Source organism: Macaca mulatta, chromosome X, assembly GCF_049350105.2.
Source record: "Macaca mulatta isolate MMU2019108-1 chromosome X, T2T-MMU8v2.0, whole genome shotgun sequence".
Lineage (NCBI taxonomy): Eukaryota > Metazoa > Chordata > Mammalia > Primates > Cercopithecidae > Macaca > Macaca mulatta.
Window position 1 is genome coordinate 41,117,129 of NC_133426.1, and position 21,288 is coordinate 41,138,416.

General features: G+C 43.0%; 1 protein-coding gene across 8 annotated transcripts in view; it reads left to right on the plus strand.

Annotated features, from left to right (window-relative positions):
- USP9X (ubiquitin specific peptidase 9 X-linked) overlaps positions 1-3,153 on the plus strand; it is a 152,936-nt gene extending 149,783 nt beyond the window's left edge. For all 8 annotated transcript variants that reach the window (XM_015127219.3, XM_077988006.1, XM_077988005.1 and 5 more), the window contains exon 45: positions 1,550-3,153. In XM_015127219.3, coding sequence (XP_014982705.1) covers positions 1,550-1,687 — 138 coding nt within the window. In that variant the 3' untranslated portion in view covers positions 1,688-3,153. The remainder of the gene's footprint in view (positions 1-1,549) is intronic.
- The last annotated feature ends 18,135 nt before the right edge of the window (positions 3,154-21,288 follow it).

Consider the following 21,288-nt stretch of genomic DNA (forward strand, 5'->3'; position numbering starts at 1 on the left):
GTAGGGTTTTCCTTGTCAAGAAGGTGTCCTTATGCTGGTAGTTAATAAAACTATGAGAATTTATGTCAACATGAAATGATCATTGTAAGGATTGTGGTGACATTTCCCGTGAGGCAAAATCTTCACCTGGATTCCAAAAACATTAAGATATGCAATGAAGTAAGAAGTCCTTGGTTTCCAATGATGGTAAAAATCACTGGAAAAAAAAAAGGATTTGGGTAGATTTCCATAGGTGATTAGCTATAAAGTAAATAAACTAGTAAATAAATAGCAAAAGAAATGAGATGAAGAAACATTCTAAATGAAAACTTTTTCTTTCTGAAACCGAAATGTGACTAAATCAGCTCTTGTGAGGCAATGGTACTCAAACTTGAACAGGCATGAGTCTGCTTGGAGGGCTTGCTCCAGCAGAGGGCTAGACGCTATCCCAAAGTGTCTGATTTCATAGGTCTTCAAGGGGCTGGAAAATGAACATTTCTAACAAGTTCCCAAGTGATGCTGCTGGTGGTCCAGGAACTATACTTGGAGAAACATTTCAGGCATTCTTTCTTACGTTTCACTGTGTACACAGAAGCAAACTGAATAGTTAGGAAGTACACATTCAGCATACGTATTTTCATCTGTAGAAATGGGCGCAGTAGCTCATGCCTGTAATCCCAGCACTTTGGGAGGCTGAGGCAGGCGGATCACCTGAGGTCAGGAGTTTGAGACCAGCCTGACCAACATGGAGAAACCCTGTCTCTACTAAAAATACAAAATTAACTGGGTGTGGTGGCGCATGCCTGTAATCCCAGCTACTCGGGAGGGTGAGGCAAGAGAATCTCTTGAAGCCAGGAGGTGGAGGTTGTGGTGAGTCGAGATAGCACCATTGCACTCCAGCCTGGGCAACAAGAGTGAACTCCATCTCAAAAAAAAAGTCTAGAATCTTGGCGTGGCTGATGGAGCATATACAGAAAAATGAGAGCACTGTAGGGTTCAGACATTTTAAAAGGTTAAGGAACCAAATCCACAAGGGAGGTTAACTTCCTTTGACCCTGAGAAAGCTCTTATGTTAATCATGCCTGGTTACTTTATCATCTTGAACATTGTTCTGTTTTTAATCAGCATTATTGTGAGTTCAGGGTTACTACTCCTGTATATCTTGTATCATGGTTAGTCAATTGGATTTAGCATGTGGAAGAGTCAATAGATGCTCATAGATTGTTTTCTGAACATTTTTTTACCAAGAGCAACAGTGGGTTAATCCTTTATTTGCCAGACTTGAGTCTAAATCATTTTGGCACTAAAAATCACTTTGGCCAAAGATGTATGTGGACCTACACAATCACTGCTCTTATTCAGGGTTTGGGGGTTTGCATTTACATTATGTTTTTCTCTTTCAAGCCTTTTTTTGTTTTTGTTTTTGTTCTTGCACAATAGTAGTCCAACGGTATTTACAGAGTAAGTCCCAAGAATAAAAGTTTACATTTCCAGAGACTTCAGACCATGATTTTGAAGTTGTTTTACTATGTGAAAAGTTTTAACATGCAGATCTCTTCTCCTTTCCCAGAATAACCATGTGCATGGACAGCCATATACAGGCCCAGCAGCACATCACATGAACAACCCTCAGAGAACTGGCCAACGAGCACAAGAAAATTATGAAGGCAGTGAAGAAGTATCCCCACCTCAAGCCAAGGATCAATGAAATGCACATAATTAACTGGTTCCATCAAGACTGTGCACCCAGGCCTTACAGTCCAACCTTTTTCTGTGTCTGGCTAATATTTAAAACTAGAAAAACTATTCCTAATCAACATGGAGTGGAGAGTTTATTCACTGTCTTATCTGCAGAAATTTGCTGTCAATATATAACCCGCCTGCAGTGGAAAGTGTATAGTGTTTTGTAATAAATGGCCTGATGCTAATGTGTAAATGGCAAAGGTGTATATAGTATATTAATGTTGACTGTTAATTCTTAAGCAAGAAACTTTTTTCTTGATGAGACTCACAGATCTACACAAACTACAAAAGTTAATTTTCTTGTTATACCCACTGCACTCTGCAACCAGTGTTGCCTGCCTCATGGCAGTTGGTTCAGCTCCTTTACAAAAAAACCCAACAGCAACAAAACAGAGCCCATTCATGTCAGCCACACCAATAGTTTCATGTTAATTCTTTGCCACTGGAGTCAATTTTGCTATGAGCAATGTGTAAGGCTGGTAACCTTTAAATTATTTGGTTGATGTGGAAAATTGGTGATGTAACACTGTTTCTAGATTTTTTTCATTGCCTTTTTATTCTGATATTAGGTTAATCACTTTGAAGCTATAGTTATGCTGTAACATTTAGCATGGCTTCACACCAAGTTAGTGTAGCCAGTGAGGAAAAAGTTACCATAATGACAGCAGTTGTCCGAGAAGTGACAGCTGTATTACTCAGAGCTTTTACTTCTTACACCTAGAATATTAAAATATAAAACAAGGCGAGAAATGTGACAAACAGGCTGTTTTCAGTTGCACATATGTTCCTTATGTATAATGTTTGACAGTTCAATCTCTGGGTGGGATAAAGAACACTTACGTATCAGTAATGGGAATTTTAAAAAATATAAAACAAATATGCAAAAATTTGCTATGCCAAGATGCTGGAGCATAATAGAAGACTGTATTTGGTGTGCTTGTTTTGTTTCTTTGGTAGAGTTTATTAGGTGAATCTTCTCAAACTTTCCTTCTGCTGGATCCCAGTGACGTGGAAGTCATCAGAACCCCACGATACTTGGAGTACCTCTCTGCACCAAGATAGCTGGCTGATTTTCTGCTCAGTCACAATTTTACTTGAAAGCAAGAATTGTCCTAGCTCCTCTTCCATTATTCCAAAAAGTTTAACGTTCAAAGCAGGGTCTCATTAAAAAAGAAACTACTGGTTAGTTAATATAATTGAGATATCACAATTTCAGAATAAACATTTGATTACAAATAAGGAACTCCTCAGTTCATACTGTATTTAAAAGAGAATTGGTAACTTGAATGTGTGTAATTTTTTGGAACCTGTCTAAAAACCAAATACCCTGCAAACAGATACAGCCCACCCTATTCTATTTAAATATTTTGCTGTTTTATTTTATAGAAATTATTTTGCTGAATTCACAAATAGAATTTGATTTAAGAAGAACTTTTTGTCCTGTGGTGTGTGTTTTTTTTTTTTTTTTTTTTTTTTTTGGTTACTTTTTTTGTCCTTTTTTTTCACAGAGGACTGCATATTAAAATTCATTCTGTGCATAGCATGCCTAGGCATGACACTGATTCAGGATTTCAGTCACACTGAGTTTTTGTGCACAGAAAGATTTGACCTTTGGCCCTTTACTGAAGATTTTGAGAAATCAGGATGTTGACACTGTAAAAGTTTCCTAACATAATCTTGTACTTTTTGTATGTTTTTTATATACATGTATATTTAATGAGCACAAGCTTGGTTGTATTTTTTACAATTCAGTTAATAGGGAAATGTTTTGTCAAAAGGCTACACTTGGAACTGAACAAAGCAGAAACAAAATTGAGCATTGCATTATTTTGTGATTAAAAGGGGCAGGTATTTAAGATAAAGCTTTGGGTATCTTATTTGTAGTACTCTGTGGTCAACCTGTGCTTCTAGGTGTTCCTGTAATAGTAGGACATTTTGACACCAGATAGTTTTTACTTTGAGTGAAAGTTACACACGGTGTTTGCAATTCCAACTGATAGTTTTTATTTTTTTGTTGTTTTCTTCTTTGAGATGGAGTCTCGCTGTCACCCAGGCTGGAGTGCAGTGGCACAATCTTGGCTCACTACAACGTCGCCTCCTGGTTTCAAGCGATTCTTCCGCCTCAGCCTCCTGAGTAGCTGGGACTACAGGCACCCACCACCACACCCGGCTAATTTTTGTAGAGACAGGGTTTCACCGTGTTGGCCAGGCTGGTCTTGAACTCCTGACCTCAGGTGATCCGCCTGCCTCGGCCTCACAGAGTGCTGGGATTGCAGGTGTGAGCCACCATGCCCGGCCCCAGTTGGTAGTTTTTTAATTTAAGTTTCTTGATTCCAAGCTCTTTAAACAAGTGAAATAGGTTAACTTTATTTGGATGAGTTACTATTGTTAGGTGTACCATCTCACCATCTGAGAGGAGATTTATATATTTCCTGCTCCTTAACAAAATATGTAATGTACTTAAAAACTTTAATGACTTCCTAGTTGAGAAAAAACTTGACATACAAAAAAGGCTGTGAATTTTTCTACTTGGAGGAAGAGCCCAACTTTGGTTGCTTTGAATTTACAAGCCCCCTTGTGCCAGGTGAGGGGCTCATGAATCATTTTTGTCTTCATTTGAGGAAGAGTGGTCTGTGTTGTGACCAGGAGCAAGGGAAGGTGGAGTTATTTTTGTTTGTGCAAATTATTTTCTATATTTAACTCTTAAGCATTAATGTATAACCAGAAATTTAAAGATGCATGTTATTGTAAGAGCAACATCATGGTGATTTTGAGGTCTTTTTCTGAACATACACGGCACATTTTAAATTTCAAGTCTTCAAAGTGCCTAAGGATTATTTAGTTCACCCTCAACTGATTTTTTGAGCCATATATTTCCTATTTTAAATGTTTGCAGAATCGCCAGTGTTGCTTTGAAAGAAATAGCCCCCAGAATTCTAAACGACATGATTATAGAAGACAGTAGAATGTGTTACCATAAAGACTGAAGATATTTTAGTTGTAAAACCGTGTGAACAAGGGCTTTTGCCCTATTGTATCTAAGTATTTCAGTGCACAACTTGTTAAAAAAAACCATATTGCTGCTGTTTCTAAGCCCTCCACCAACTGAATTTTCATGTTTAGCATTGTAGAGGCAGAAATAACATTTTTTTTTTCTTTCATTGATTTTTCTCCTGGTGATAATTTCCCAGCCTTGTGTCTATTGTGTATACAAATTTAGAATTATTAAAATGTTTTGTTTTTTTTTCATGATTAACTTAGTGAATAACTTAAATCCTTAATCCTAGTAGTGGTTAGAAAGATGAGGAGCCTTTTTTATTTGACTTACATTTGTAAATGAAAACAAGTCTGTGAATATTCAGATGACTACTTCAAAGTAATTCAGTTTTTTTATTAGTATTTTTCCAGCTTATGTTCTCCCACGAGCTATTTTACTTTGCTGAATTTTGTGGTTAATTTGGTGGATATATCCTGCCTTATTTAGGATTATAGCTGGATAAGAAAATTGCCTTTTCATTGTAAGTGCCCAGTTTTGGTCTCTAGTTTAAAGGTACTACATACTGCTGATAAAGGAAAACACTCCCCTACACCCCAGTTTTTGTGTTACCAAGAAAAAAGAAAAAAAGTACTGGTTTCATAGTAGGACTCAACCAGAATTGGTCCTACACATATGTTGAGTGTTTAGTTTTTGCAAATAAGGTTTTTGAGTGTGATAAAACACTACAGAAGTGCTAAATGTATTGAGAATTTGCTGCCGATTGTATTTATAACAATTATTTTAAAAAGTTTGCAGAAATTTAGCACTTTCCCTCCAAATTTATAGGTGTAAAAGAAGCGGGGGCAAGGTGCACCACATTTTAAAACTGCAAATGTGTGAAAATTTATTTTGAGATTCAGATTCCTAAAAGGAAATTTCACCACCCAAGTCATGCACTTCTTAGCCTTTTACAAGCCAACAGACTGACATGAAGATTGTTCACAGTTCCTAAGATTTAGCACATATACAAAAATAAAACTTTATAAATTCAATTTCGGTTTTCCCTTTATTTATTAATACAAGATTTTTAAACAGAAGGTAGAGGTGTAATAGAGCTGAAGGGAATGTTTTAAAGGGGAATGTTTATGAGGAATTCAGCCATCATTGTGTATACCCAAAGTGGATTCACACCTAAGGACCTCAAAGAAATGAGTTGTGATCTAATTGCAGACTTTTTAGTTAAAACTAAGATTCGACAAACTGATGTTTCGCAGTTCTCTTAAATTGTAAATAAAGCAGACCACATGTTTTGAGGAGAGCCAGGGAAGTGAAAGTTCAGTTAACTAGCAAGTTCTGTCTGCTGTTTTTTTTGTTGTTGTTGTTTGTTTGTTGTTGTTTTGAGATGGAGTCTCGCTCTGTCGCCCAGGCTGGAGTGCAGTGGCGGGACCTTGGCTCACTGCAAGCTCCGCCTCCCGGGTTCACGGCATTCTCCTGCCTCAGCCTCCCGAGTAGCTGGAACTACAGGCGCCCGCCACCGTGCCCGGCTAATTTTTTTGTATTTTTAGTAGAGACGGGGTTTCACTGTGTTAGCCAGGATGGTCTCGATCTTCTGACCTCGTGATCCGCCCGCCTCGCTCTCCCAAAGTGCTGGGCCGTCTGCTGTTTATAGTGTCTAGAAATAGCTCTTTGTTGTCATGTCCCAGGGAAATAAGATTTCCACAGAAACCTGGCGGTGCTTTCCTAAAGTTGGGTTACTTCAAGAACTGCTGAAAGACAAATCTCAGATTTTCATTGGATTTAATTTCACTTTTTTTTTTTTATGGAAAACTAATATTTAACTTTTCTGCAGTTTGGAAAACTCCCTCCAGTTGGATTAGACTGTATTTTACGTATTTTTAGCTACATGAGTACATCTAACTGAAAAAATACATCGCCGCCAATATTACGAATTGCTTCATTGTAATCTGATAACTTACAGATAGGCAAAAAGTTGACATCTTTATTTTTATCTATACCTGAAAGTTTAGATAGCTTACTAAAGTTCGGGTTACATAAAACTTTCAGTGACTTTAGGGATGTAAATTGTCGAGAAATTTCTTAAACTACACCAAAAAACTTTCCTAAATAGAGCAAATTTCAGAGCTATTTAAATAAAAGTTGATTATTTTAAGGTCATTCTATTTAAATGGTCAAAACTCAAGAGTGAAATAGGAATCATTTTAGCCATCATCTGAGAAAACAAGTCTCGTTCTGATCCATTAACACTAGACAGAATATACTGCATTTCAGCAAGTCCAAGATGCCATTGGTTACAAGGCGCCTCAGCAAGCAAAATCACTGACTTTCATGGATATTAAAACGTGGGATACCCATCTGGTAGTAATCTTTGTCATGACAAATGTCTTTTCACACCTGGAAATAGGTTTTTGTCATGGACTTTTCTCACATTTTTTTCCATTAGTGGAAATTAGAAATTCTATTTTTATGTGTAATTGCTAACAAAGCTGGCCAATTTACAAGTTTATGAAGAAATGGCTTGATGGAACTGAACCTTTAAGGAGTCACCAAATTATTAATGAAGTGCCCTGTGTAAGCGGTCTTCTTGAGATAGTTTTGTGTCATAGCTTCTAGTTTTCACATACTTTATAGTTAACACACCAAGTGGACTTTCTTGCTCTGCCAGTACGGTTCAGCTGCCCTGGACTCGTCTCTGCCTGTCAAAACACTCCCTATGTTAGAAAATGAGTTACAGAGGCCAGGCGCGTTGGCTCACGCCTGTAATCCCACCAGTTGGGAAGGCCGAGGCGGGCGGATCACCTGAGGTCGGGAGTTCGAGACCAGCCTGGCCAACATTGTGAAACCCTGTCTCTACTAAAAATACAAAAATTAGCTGGGTGTGGTGGCGCACACCTGTAATCGCAGCTACTCAGGAGGCTGAGGCACGAGAGTCGCTTGAACCGGGAGGCAGAGGTTGCAGTGAGCCGAGATGGGGCCACTGCACTGCAGCCTGGGCGATGGAGTGAAACTCTGTCTCAAAAACTATATATAGAGAGAGACTGGCTTCTGTAGCCTTCCCAGCGCTAGCCAAACTCCTCAAAGGTAAGCAAGTGGGGGCCACCTTGCAAGATAGTAAAAATTGTGTTCATTTTCTATTTATATTCAACCCTATAGATGTGTTTAAAAACAAAGTATTCCAAATGGGTACTTTGGATATTGGAACATTTTTTCCATGGAGTCCTTTTTAGCAATTCAGTTGCATGAGGAATAGAAATGTATTCTTAACAGTGTTGCTGCTGTGTTTCTTAAATCACTTGCCATTAATTCTCTTATGTTCTCATCTAATTCTTCCCCCACCCATTAAAACATTGGTACACCTTTGGAGTTCAGAAGTAATGATGATTTTGTCTGGGTCTTAATTCCCATGCTGCTAGGACCAGAGAGAAGGAAGGATATGCTTCATGGAGGTTCAGAATTGCATTCCATTCTGACCCACCAACTACTGCCTGCACGATAGCTGTTAGCAACAGGAAGCATTTGCAGGATGTCAAGGAAATGAGTCAATATTTAGGGCACATGGTGTGTTGAGGGAAAGCCCTTCAGAATCCATTTTCCTCAGGTGTCTATATGTTTAGGAGGTGGCCCTTATTTCTTGATGTAAACTAGTGTGTTCTGCTGGGTGATTAAGGAAACAACTTTTTCAGGCTGTGTTTAAAATCAATCAGAAACCTAGATGGGACTGCTTAAATTTGGTAAGTTAGTACCTTTTCTTACTGAGAATATTAATCAATAGTACTAGTAATTAGTTATTCCAGCTACCTACTTTCAGAATGTTCTTAAGCATTTATTATGACTCTTTTCTAGCAAAATGGTCCATACGCAGATTCCCAAAATATCTTCTTTAGGAAGTCTGACTTAGTCAAAGAATGAATGTACTAAAGAGATTTGAAAGCTAAAGCTATTAAGTTGTTTTTTTGTTTGTTTGTTTTGTTGTTGTTTTGTTTTTGAGACGGAGTCTCACTCTGTTGCCCAGGCTAGAGTGCAGTGGCGCGATCTCGGCTCAGTACAAGCTCCACCTCCTGGGTTCACGCTATTCTCCTGCCTCAGTCTCCCGAGTAGCTGGGACTATGGGCACCCGCCACCATGCCTGGCTAATGTTTTTGTATTTTTAGTAGAGACGGGGTTTCACCGTGTTAGCCAGGATGGTCTCAATCTCCTGACCTTGTGATCCACCCGCCTTGGCCTCCCAAAGTGCTGGGATTACAGGCGTGAGCCACCATGCCCGGCTAAGTTGGTTTTAAATAAGCACTTAGGTTGTAGTTAGCCTTTTCTATTGCTCCAAGATTGGATTTTTTATTTTTTATTTTATTATTATTTTTTTGAGACGGAGCCTTACTCTGTCGCCCAGGCTGGAGTGCAGTGGTGTGATCTCAGCTCACTGCAACCTCTGCATCCTGGATTCAAGAGATTCTCCTGCCTCAGCCTCCCGAGTAGCTGGGATTACAGGTGTGTGCCACCACGCCCGACTAATTTTTGTATTTTTAGTAGAGACAGGGTTTCGCCATGTTGGCCAGGCTGATCTCGAACTCCTGACCTCAGGTGATCTGCCTACCTCATCCTCTCAAAGTGCTGTGATTAGAGGCGTGAGCCACTGCACCCAGTCCAAGATCGGAATTTCTGTCTAACAGAAAAGCAAAAACCAAAAATTCAGACTTGCACTAAAATGGTAGCAAGTTTGCCTTACTAATGGCCACTGAAGCTTGGTTTCGTAACTCAGTAATGTTAAGTGCTAGATAAACTGGGTGATGGGTTATTGTTTAGCACTTACCAGCACAGCGTTAAACCCTTGAACTATGCCTCTTACACTGATATTAGCAAATACTCCATTATTACAAGGAAAATAATTCACTGTTCAAGAGTGCAGGCTGGAGAAGAATGTAAAATAGAAATGGCTACAGGATGTCCCTCTCATTCTGTGCTTTTGTCTCTAGAAAAGGGTGATAAAGTAACAAAGAGTGACACTTATATTATCAGGTGCTTTTGAGGAGTAACAATTTATCAATATGCAATCCACATTTAGGCTTTTAACTGCTGTTCCGCTATGCTGAAGTGCAATGGGCAATACTCATCACAAAAGCAGCTTACAGCTGTAAACAAAAAAGAGGAATTACTTTTAGGGAAGCTGGTTTAACTGTACAAATTTAAAGTCAAGAATTAACTGAAGATTTAAGGATAGAACTAAAAGAATGCATATATAATGTCATACCTGAATCTCCTACTAAATATTGAAGTTTGGTATTAGGTTGGTTTGAAAACAGTTGTTAAAACATGGCCTTCTGGCCTGGCATGGTGGCTCACGCCTGCAATTCCAACACTTTGGGAGGCTGAGGCAGGCGGATCACTTGAAGTCAGGAGATCGTGACCAGCCTGGCCAGCATGGTGAAACCCTGTCTCTACTAAAAAATACAAAAATTAGCTGGGCGTGGTGGCGGGCGCCTGTAATCCCAGCTACTTGGGAGGCTGAGGCAGGAGAATTGCTTGAACCCAGGAGTTGGAAGTTGCAATGAGCCAAGGTCACGCCATTGCACTCCAGCCTGGGCAACAAGAGCAAAAATCCATCTCAAAAAAACAAAACAACAACAACAAAAAACTCAGCCTTCTAAATTTGACTAGTGAGTGGGGGAAAAAGTCAAGTAAGTTTTTTTTTTTTTTTTTTTTTTAAATTCTGAATTTGTTTGCAGATATACCATAGCTGAAATATAGTGTTACATTTTGTGTCTAGATTAAAAGAAAATAGAGTGGCCTAAAATAATATCCCATATTTTAAATTCTGCTATACATCAATCGCAGTAGTTTTTTCCCCCCACAGTAGTTCTTTGCAATGCATTTAGCGTGAACTCCTGTTGAGGAGCAGCTTTTGTTACAAATTTAATGTGGGATTACAACTTTGAAAACTGAAATACGCCTTTTACTTTTTCGTAGCTCTGATTTGAACCTCATTTGAAAATAAGTACATTGAAGATTTATACTAACACATTTCCAGTAGCTGAGATCAAGTGTTATAGCCACTACTTTGAATGAGAAGAAAATGTGCTAATGTGCTGTACAAAACACACCGGTCCCAGGAAGAAAATAAAACAGCAGTCCATATATTCAAGTGACAGCAGGTTGTACCCTGACTCAGCACCAATCCATCCAAACCCTTCAGCAGCTTTAAAATGTGGATGTCACAGACCCCAGTGGTGTCTTCGGTACAGCAATAAACAAGAAGTGGGCCTGTGAGCTCTGTGTTCTGGCCCAGAGGGGCAATGCCTAGCTCTAAGAAAGCAGTCTGTGTACGGTTCTTCTCAAGTCTGGTCTCAACTCCAGATGTTTTCCTCCATTAGAAAATGAAAAGCTTGTTTATTCATATGAAACCCTACCGAGCTGACTTTGATTAAAAATGCATCTCCTTTATAACTTTCACAAATGGGCTGAATTTAGACTGTGCCTACTGGTAGCCATTTGTCAAGTCTCCAAGACAGGAATTTTTCTCATCTGCCTTTCAAAAACTCTTGTCTTTGTTACAATAAGCTTTCTCTTCATCAGAAGTTAATTTTAGGCCGGGCGCAGTGGCTCAGGCCTGTAATCCCAGCACTTTGGGAGGCCAAGGTGGGCGGGTCACCTGAGGTCAAGAGTTTGAGACCAGCCTAGCCAACATGGTAAAACCCTGTCTCTACTAAAAATACAAAAATTAGCTGGGTGTGGTGGCATGCGCTTGTAATCCCAGCTACTTAGGAGGCTGAGGCAGGAGAATCACTTGAACCCGGGAGGCGGAGGCTGCAGTTAGCTGAGATCACGCCACTACACTCCAGCCTGGGCGACAGAGAGAGACTCTGTCTCAAAAAAAAAAAAGTTAATTTTGCTGTCACAATCACTCAGGAATAATAATGCTGCAAACATGTTATGGGACTGAAGAAACAACGTAAAGAAAGGAGGTGGCCAGGCATGTTGGCTCACGCCTATAATCCCAACACTTTGGGAGGCTGAGGCGGGCAGATCATAAGGTCAGGAGATCAAGACCATGATGGCTAACACGGTGAAACTCCATCTCTACTAAAAATACAAAAATTAGCCGGGCGTGGTGGCAGGCACCTGTAGTCCCAGCTACTCAGGAGGTTGAGGCAGGAGAATGGCATCAATCCGGGAGGTGTAGCTTGCAGTGAGCCAAGATCACGCCACTGCACTCCAGCCTGGGTGACAGAGCGAGACTCCGTCTCAAAAAAAAAAAAAAGGAGGTGAGGGTGGCCATCACAACTGAGGCACAGGTTCTACACGTGTGAAGTACACTTTGCCTTAAATTGTGTTCTCTCCCAGTTGCTCTCTTGATTTGAATATGGGGGATTGAGTCCAACTTGACCTCTGGAAAGCTCATCACTCCAGGTGCACAGTCATTAATCATGTCTAAAGTATTTGTGTTTGGTTTGGAGAAATCCTAGTGTCAGGCATATCCTTGCTGGGGTTTTCTGGGTGTACTCCGTGTCTTTTTTATAAGAAAAGTCAGCTTTCTTACAGACAGTTGATGCAACTCTCACGTTAAAAAAAAAAAAAAAAAAAAGAGGGGGGTGGGGGGTGGACGCTGTGGCTTACACCTATAATCCCAGCACTTTGGGAGGCCAAGGCGGGTGGATCACCTGAGGTCAGGAGTTCGAGACCAACTTGGCCAACATAGCGAAACCTCATCTCTACTAAAAATACAAAAATTAGCTGGATGTGGTGGCATGCGCCTGTAGTCTCTGCTACTCCTTGGGAGGCTGAGACAGGAGAATGGCTTGAACCCGGGAGGCAGAGGTTGCAGTGAGCTGAGACTGCGCCACTGCACTGCAGCCTGTGCAACAGAGCGAGACTGTCTCAGACCAAAAAAAAAAAGTCAACCAATAAAATCTGTTAGCTTAGAATTCAAGTGGAAAAATTGGTACGTTTAGCATTGCATGGTTATCTGGAGAGGTGGATGCAACCTGAAGTTGGTTGGTGGTGTTGGCTTTTCAGTTGCTTCCTTGTATTTACTCTTCTCTTCTCTTTTCTTTTCTTTCTTTCTTTTTTTTTTTTTTTTTTTTTTGAGATGGAGTTTTACTCTTGTTGCCCAAGCTGGAGTGCAATGGCAAGACTTCGACTCACTGCAACCTCTGCCTCCCTGGTTCAAGCGATTCTCCTGCCTCAGCCTCCTGAGTAGCTGAGATTACAGGCGTGCACCACCACGCCCCACTAATATTTGTATTTTTAGTAGAGACGGGGTTTCACCACATTGGTCAGGCTGGTCTCGAACTCCTGACCTCAGGTGATCCACCCACCTTGGGCTCCCAAAGTGCTGGGATTATAGGCGCGAGCCACCGTGCTCAGCCAATATTTACTCTTTTCTTTATACATCCAGATTTTGAACATATACACATTTAAAGAATATTATCTTGCCTAACTCTGGTTACTTTTCTTTATATTTTGTTTGAATTAATTTTTATTGAAAATGATTGGGGCCGGGCGCGGTGGCTCAAGCCTATAATCCCAGCACTTTGGGGGGCCGAGACAGGCGGATCACGAGGTCAGGAGATCGAGACCATCCTAGCTAACACGGTGAAACCCCGTCTGTACTAAAAAAAAAAATACAAAAAAACTAGCCGGGCTAGGTGGTGGGCGCCTGTAGTCCCAGCTACTGGGGAGGCTGAGGCAGGAGAATGGCGTAAACCTGGGAGGCGGAGCTTGCAGTGAGCCGAGATCCGGCCACTGCACTCCAGCCTGGGTGACAGAGCGAGACTCTGTCTCAAAAAAAAAAAAAAAAAAAAAAAGGCCGGGCGCAGTGGCTTACGCCTGTAATCCCAGCACTTTGGGAGGCCAAGACGGGTGGATCACGAGGTCAGGATATCGAGACCATCCTGGCTAACACGGTGAAACCCCGTCTCTACTAAAAATACAAAAAATTAGCCGGGCGTGGTGGCGGCGCCTGTAGTCCCAGCAACTCGGGAGGCTGAGGCAGGAGAATGGCGGGAACCCGGGAGGCGGAGCTTGCAGTGAGCTGAGATCCGGCCACTGCACTCCAGCCCGGGCGACAGAGCGAGACTCCGTCTAAAAAAAAAAAGAAAAAGAAAAAGAAAATGATTGAATTCTTTGCTGTTGCAATGCTCCTGTACACTTGAACTTGGTTTCCTTTTCCTCATGGTACAAAGTCAAGGGTAGCAAGGGCTGCAGTGGCCCTTAAGAAAGGACTGGAGGCTAGGCGTGGTGGCTCACGCCTGTAATCCCAGCACTTTGGGAGGCCAAGGCAGGTGGATCACCTGAGGTCAGGAGTTCGAGACCAGCCTGGCCAATATGGCAAAAATCTGTCTCTAAAAAAAAAAAAAAAAGGATTTTGTGAAACTTTAAAAATACAGAGAAATGGCCAGGCTTGGTGGCTCACGCCTGTAATTCCAGCACTTTGGGAGACTGAGGAGGGCGGATCATGAGGTCGGGAGTTCAAGACCAGCCTGGCCAACATGGCAAAACTCTGTCTCTACTAAAAATACAAAAATTAGTCGGGGGTGGTGCCGCATGCCTGTAATCTCAGCTATTTGGGAGGCTGGGCAGGCGAATGGCTTCAACCCAGGAGGCAGAGGTTGCAGTGAGCCGAGATCCAGCCACTGCACTCCAGCCTGGGCGACATTTCCCCCATCCTCCGTTTCATTCCCTTCCCCTACACCAGAAGCAAGCACCACCATGATTCAATGTGTATCCTTCAAGCACAGTTTTTAATGGTGCCCAACTTTGCTGACAGATGGCCCTTTCAGGATGCCACTTCAACCCTAAGATAGGGACTTCAAAGGGAAAACTGGAAGTGGCGTTTCTCCAGCAAAGGACCAAGAGAATTCCAAAACAAAGAAAATAATCTGGTGAATTCAGGAATACTGCTAACATCGTGTGAGCAAAATGGCTGTAACAGAGTATATCCTAGACAAAGATGTCAGAGTCCAAAAGGAATTGACAATGTTTCTTCCGAAGTGGTCATGAGGTCCTCAGTTGGAAATGGGGTCGCGGCACATGTGGTATATGACATGGCTGCCTTCCCCAGATTTGTGGAAATAAGATTTCTAGTCATCATAGGTTTTTCTCACCTGTGGTTTGAGTCCTATGAGCAAGAAAAGGATGGTTTTTGTTTCTGTTAAGTTTTCCTTTAAGAAAAGAAAAGTACCAAGGCCCAAGTTTGTGTAGAGCCTTGCCTTGTAGGGGACTTTGATTCTGCCCAAGACAATTCCTCCAGCTTTAAGCTTGGCATCCCAGCAGCTCAACTTTCCAATCTTCTCTGAGCAAATAATGACAAACGAAATAGCACTTTAAGCCATCTGTTCAAGTTGGTGCATTTTGCCTCTGGTGTTTATAAACCTGCTCCAATAAAAAGCAAAAACAAAGCCCAGAGTTTAGCAAAAAGCATGGTTGGGTGAGCAGCCAAAAGCAATTTCCATCTCAGAAAGAAACACAAATGTATTTTTATCCAAGATGTTTTGGTAATGTGTGGTTTGCTTCAGAACAACAAATGTGGCATGGCCTGGTATCTTGAAGCGTCTCTCCTTTTTGAAGAAAAGCAAAGAAATGGGAGGAATATGGGGAGGATCACAACTTTGTGGTTGTGTGTTTATGTGTAAGCTTGGCTTTGTTGCTGAAATTATCAATAAGATTCTTCTGGAACATCTGCCTATCTAGTTCATCAAATGATTCTTCATAATGCTTGGGGATGATTTTCAGGGCTGACCAATGGCGGTTAGCTTTACTTTTTGTTTGCTTTGGGGAATTTCAATGGGGATTTTTTTCTTTTCTTTTTTTTTTTTTTTTTTTGAGACGGAGTCTCGCTCTGCCGCCCAGGCTGGAGTGCAGTGGCCAGATCTCGGCTCACTGCAAGCTCCACATCCCGGGTTCACGCCATTCTCCTGCCTCAGCCTCCCGAGTATCTGGGACTACAGGCGCCCGCCACCTCGCCCGGCTAGTTTTTTGTATTTTTTAGTAGAGACGGGGTTTCACCGTGTCAGCCAGGATGGTCTCGATCTCCTGACCTCATGATCCGCCCGTCTCGGCCTCCCAAAGTGCTGGGATTACAGGCTTGAGCCACCGCGCCCGGCCTCAATGGGGATTTTTTTCTATTGATTTGCTAAATGATATCACAAGGTAGTATTCTTTTGTCTTGTCTACAGAATATCACTACAAAAAGATTGGAGTATTTAGTTCTCAGCAAGCAGTAGGATAACCCTAATTCCCATAACCCTGTGAGGTACGTGAAATATCCTTATCTTACTGAAGAAATTTCAGCTCAATGGGCTTAAATATAATAACTTGTCTGGGGTGGCTCAGCAGGATGAAAGATAAACAGGAAATTATTTTCTTTTCTTTCTTTTTTTTTTTTTTTGAGACAGAGTCTTGCTCTATTGCCCAGGCTGGAGTGTAGTGGTACGATCTCGGCTCACTGCAACCTCTGCCTCCCAGGTTCAAGTGATTCTCCTGCCTCAGCCTCCCGAGTAGCTGGGATTACAGGCATGTGCCACCATGCCTGGCTAATTTTTGTATTTTTAGTAGAGACAGGGTTGTGCCATGTTGGCCAGGCTGGTCTTGAACTCCTGACCTCAGGTGATCTGCCTGCCTCGGCTTCCCAAAGTGCTGGGATTACAGGCGTGACCACCGCGCCCGGCCTTAAATCATTTTTTAACAATGAAAATCCATTTTAGAATTAAGGTCTGGCGGACAGTCCTGTTTAGTCTTGTTATGGCAAGGAGCATTCTTGCCTGAAACTGTAAGCACTAAGGAAGTGAATTGTGAAGTCTCTGTGCCCTATGTCTGTTCCTCCTCTGCTATTTGACATCTTGCTAACTCCACTGGTTCTGTTAAGTCCTTCCACGCCAGGAACAATATCATAGCGGTAACTCAATTAGTTAGCGGTACTTTCTCAGGGATTTGAACCTAGGGTGTTTGACTCCAGAATACAAACTCTGTTGCCTCAGGATTAAATGGATCAAATTCTTTGTATCATAGTTTTGGTCATCTAGGTCCAATGTGAATGATTTACTCAATAGATATTTCGACCACACAATAATTTGAGTTCTGACCTCTATGTATTAATAAAAGTGCACCTGCCGGGCGTGGTGGCTCACGCCTGTAATCCCAGCACTTTGGGAGGCCGAGGTGGGCGGATCACAAGGTCAGGAGATCGAGACCATGGTGAAACCCCGTCTCTACTAAAAATAGAAAAAATTAGCCGGGCGCAGGGGCGGCGCCTGTAGTCCCAGCTACTCGGGAGGCTGAGGCAGGAGAATGGCGTGAACCCGGGAGGCGGAGCTTGCAGTGAGCCGAGATTGCGCCACTGCACTCCAGCCTGGGCGACAGAGCAAGACTCCGTCTCAAAAAAAAAAAAAAAAAAGTGCACCTGATAACACATAAGCACTTGTTTTTGTAATTTTTTTATTTTTTATTTTTTGAGACAGAGTCTTACTCTATTACCCAGGCTGGAGTGCAGCGGCATGATCTCAGCTCACTGCAACCTCCACCTCCTGGGTTCAAGTGATTCTCCTGCCTCAGCCTCCTAAGTAGCTAGGATTACAGGCGAGTGCTAGCACGCCAGGCTAATTTTTGTACTTTTAGTAAAGACGGGGTTTCTCCATGTTGGCCGGGCTGGTCTTGAGTTCCTGACCTCAGGTGATCCACCTGCCTTGGCCTCTCAAAGTGCTGGAATTACAGGCGTGAACCACCGTCCCCAGCCAATTTTTGTAATATTTTTTAAAAGCCTCCAAAATGAGTGATTTCTAGCAAGCTTGCTCTGGGCTTCCCTAAGGACCTCTGAGGAAGTCCTTGCTACCCGGAGACAGCAGCTATTTTGAGACTGGCCTTTGTAGCCAAACCTTAGAAACCATCTGAGTTCTGACTGAAATGTACAATTTGCAATGTATTAACGACTAGCAGAATTCTTTTTTTTTTTTTGAGACGGAGTCTCGCTCTATCGCCCAGGCTGGAGTGCAGTGGCACGATGTCGGCTCACTGCAAACTCCGCCTCCCGGGTTCACGCCATTCTCCTGGCTCAATTTTCTGTATTTTTAGTAGAGACGGGGTTTCACCGTGTAGCCAGGATGGTCTCGATCTCCTGACCTTGTGATCTGCCCGCATCGGCCTCCCAAAGTGCTGGGATTACAGGTGTGAGCCATCGCGCCCGACCTGACTAGCAGAATTCTTAATAACTTGGTTGGCCGGGCGCGGTGGCTCAAGCCTGTAATCCCAGCACTCTGGGAGGCCGAGGCGGGCGGATCACGAGGTCAGGAGATCGAGACCATCCTGGCTAACACGGTGAAACCCCGTCTCTACTTAAAAAAAAAAAAAAAAAAAAATACAAAAAACTAGCCGGGCGAGGTGGCGGGCGCCTGTAGTCCCAGCTATTCGGGAGGCTGACGCAGGAGAATGGCGTAAACCCGGGAGGCCGAGCTTGCAGTGAGCTGAGATCCGGCCACTGCACTCCAGCCTGGGCGACAGAGCGAGACTCCATCTCAAAAAAAAAAAAAATAACTTGGTTTCCTGTATTGGATCAAAATAAGTCTACGTGGTTGATCAAAGGAAGAGGAATGAAACATACTTTCAATAAATGGTTTTGTGCCATTCTATTTATACCTTCAGCCTGTCAACTAATGTTAGGCTGAAAAATTAGAAAGCTGTCTCCATATAACTAATTCTCAACTATGCCATTAGTAACTGGAAAGTGGCGCTGCTTTCTCATTAGCATGAATCTACTTGATTGCACAGACATTCTACCCTGGAAGAAAATACATGTCCTGCCCCCACTCCCATGGGATTCAAAGCTATTTTCACTTGGAATGAAAATAAATGCAGCCCGTAAGCATCATTTTCCCCTAAATTGGCTCTTGTGGGGGAAAATTAAGTTTGCTCACCATTAATATAGAAATTTCTAGAAGGTACAAGAGGTTTTGATTTGAGCTGTATGGGTTTCTCATTAGCCAAAGACCCGATAGGTGCCTATGAAGAAAACTGGGAAGAATAACTGAAGAAGAAAACAAAATAACCAGATGGGATGCTCCCAGGGATCCCTGGGGGAGGCACTCTGGAAGTGGTTTCTAAACACTGGGTTGATCCCCAGACCTCATAATCCTTGAGGATTTTGTCTGGTCAAAATGATGCAGAAGGAGAAATTGGGACAATCGAGTAAGATTTTCATAAGACTGAATTTGCTCTATTTAAACAACTATCCTATGAGATTATGTACCTTTGGATCTTTTTTAAAGAATTTTTTATAGAGATGGGGTCTCACTGTATTGGCCAGGCTAGTCTCAAACTCCTGGCCTCAAATGATCTGCCCACCTCTGCTTCCCAAAGGGCTGGGATTACAGGTGTGAGCCACTGTGCCTGGCCTCCTTTGGCTCTTTTGAAATTCAAATGTCTTTCCTTGTATGGAATGACAGTGATAGTTGTGGTTGGTTGGTTGTTTTTTAATTCCCTAACTTGGCACAACAAAAAGTTGGCAAACCAAATTGGTCCCTTTTTTTTGCTTTTTGTTTTTGTTTGTTTGTTTTTTATTTTGATTCAGAGTCTCGCTCTGTCGCACAGGCTGCAGTGCAGTGGCGCAATCTCGGCTCACTGCAACCTCTGCCTCCCGGGTTCAAGCCATTCTCCTGTCTCAGCCTCCCAAGGAGTAGCAGGGACTACAGGCGCATGCCACCACATCCAGCTAATTTTTGTATTTTTAGTAGAGATGGTGCTTCACCATGTTGGTCAGGCTGGTCTCGAACTCCTGATCTCAGGCGATCCACCCGCCTCAGTCTCCCAAAGTGCTGGGATTACAGGCGTGAGCCACAGCACCCGGCCAGGTCCCGTTTTTAAAAAAAGTGTATCAGTTTGTGAAATCTGAGATATCTGAGAGCAGCTCATCTATGGCATCTCAGTAAATGGTGGATTCCAAATGAGGCAAGCTGGAATAGGGCCCGCAGTGTTCACTGACACAGCAAGTGTAGGGTCAGCAAACGACAGGGTGGAGCAGAGAGGACAAGCGTGTGTTTATTTTCTGTAGCTCAAAGACTTGACAAGTCAAAGAATCCCTGGCCATTGAAGTCCAAGGAGTAAATATACCAACTCATGTACCTTACACTGATACGAGCTGTTCACTGATCTGAGTGCCCAGGGAGGGTTCGTTCCCTGCATGTGGATTTGGGGAGAGATTCTCTTCTCCCCAGGGCCCATTGACTGCCTTTTCCAGAACTGGCCATCACAATTTGCCCATCTATCTTGGCAAAGAAGGACCACCTTGGTCTGCTTGTCCAGGCAGGGCCTCCACAGACACCCCCCTTCCCCCACATGGTCTCCCCTCCTCTCGCTCCCTGCCCTGGCCTGGGTAGACTGGCTGTGCTGGGAGGAAAGGTGGCCCCTCATCATCTCCCCTACCCACTGTCCTGGGCCGTGGCCTCCATGTCCCACACTGTCCCACCCTCCACTCAGTTGTCATACAAGACAGTAAGTGAGGATGAAAATATGCAAAATTGACCGGGCGCAGTGGCTCAGGCCTATAATCCCAGCACTTTGGGAGACCGAGATGGGTTGATCACCTGAGGTCAGGAGTTCGAGACCAGCCTGGCCAACATGGTGAAACCCCGTCTCTACTAAAAATACAAAAATTAGCCGGGCATGGTGGTCGGCGCCTGTAATCCCAGCTACTTGGGAGACTGAGGCAGGAGAATGGCTAGAACCCGGGAGGCGGAGGTTGCAGTGAGCGGAGATTGTGCCACTGCACTCCAGCCCGGGAGACAGAGTGAGACTCCGTCTCAAAAAAAAAAAAAAAGAAAAAGAAAAAAGAAAATATGCAGGATCACATTTGCTTCCCCACGCCCTTCCACTGCTCAGCATTTCCTACTGTCTTTGCCTTGTCCATCCTCTCATCATGGTGGCAGCCAGGCCAGTCTTGTTCTTTGTCTTGGGGATGTATTAGCAGAAAGTAGAGGAAAAGGAGCTGCTTCTAGCATCCGACTTTTAAAGGGCCTGGCCCCTGAGAGACAACAAAATAACTCCAAGTGGACCCTTGATTTGAGGCAACATGCCTGGACCAGAAAAAAATGGTCCACATGCCTGGACCAGAAAAAGGTCCACATGCCTGGACTCACCAGGGAGTAAAAGGGTGAGGGAAGGTGTGCAGGCCCAGAACACCTGCTCACAGCCCAGCTGGCAGAGGGTGCTAGACCCAGAGGGGCCTGCAGATGAGGGCCAGACACAGATGCAAAGGCGCGCCTGCCTCATTCACAGTTGACAACAGGTGGAAACAGCCCAGGCATCCATGGACAGATGAATGGGTAAACAGAATGGGGCCTATCCATACAATGGAATATGATTCAGCAATGAAAAGGAAGGAAGCACTGATGCGTGTTGCAACACAGATGAACTTTTGGAAACAGGCTGAGTGAAAGAAGCCAGATACGCCAGGCACGGTGGCTCATGCCTGTAATCCCAGCACTTTGGGAGGCCGAGGCAGGCGGATTACCTGAGGTCAGGAGTTCAAGACCAGCCTGGCCAAGACGGTAAAACCCTGTCTCTACTAAAAATACAAAAATCAGCTGGGCGTG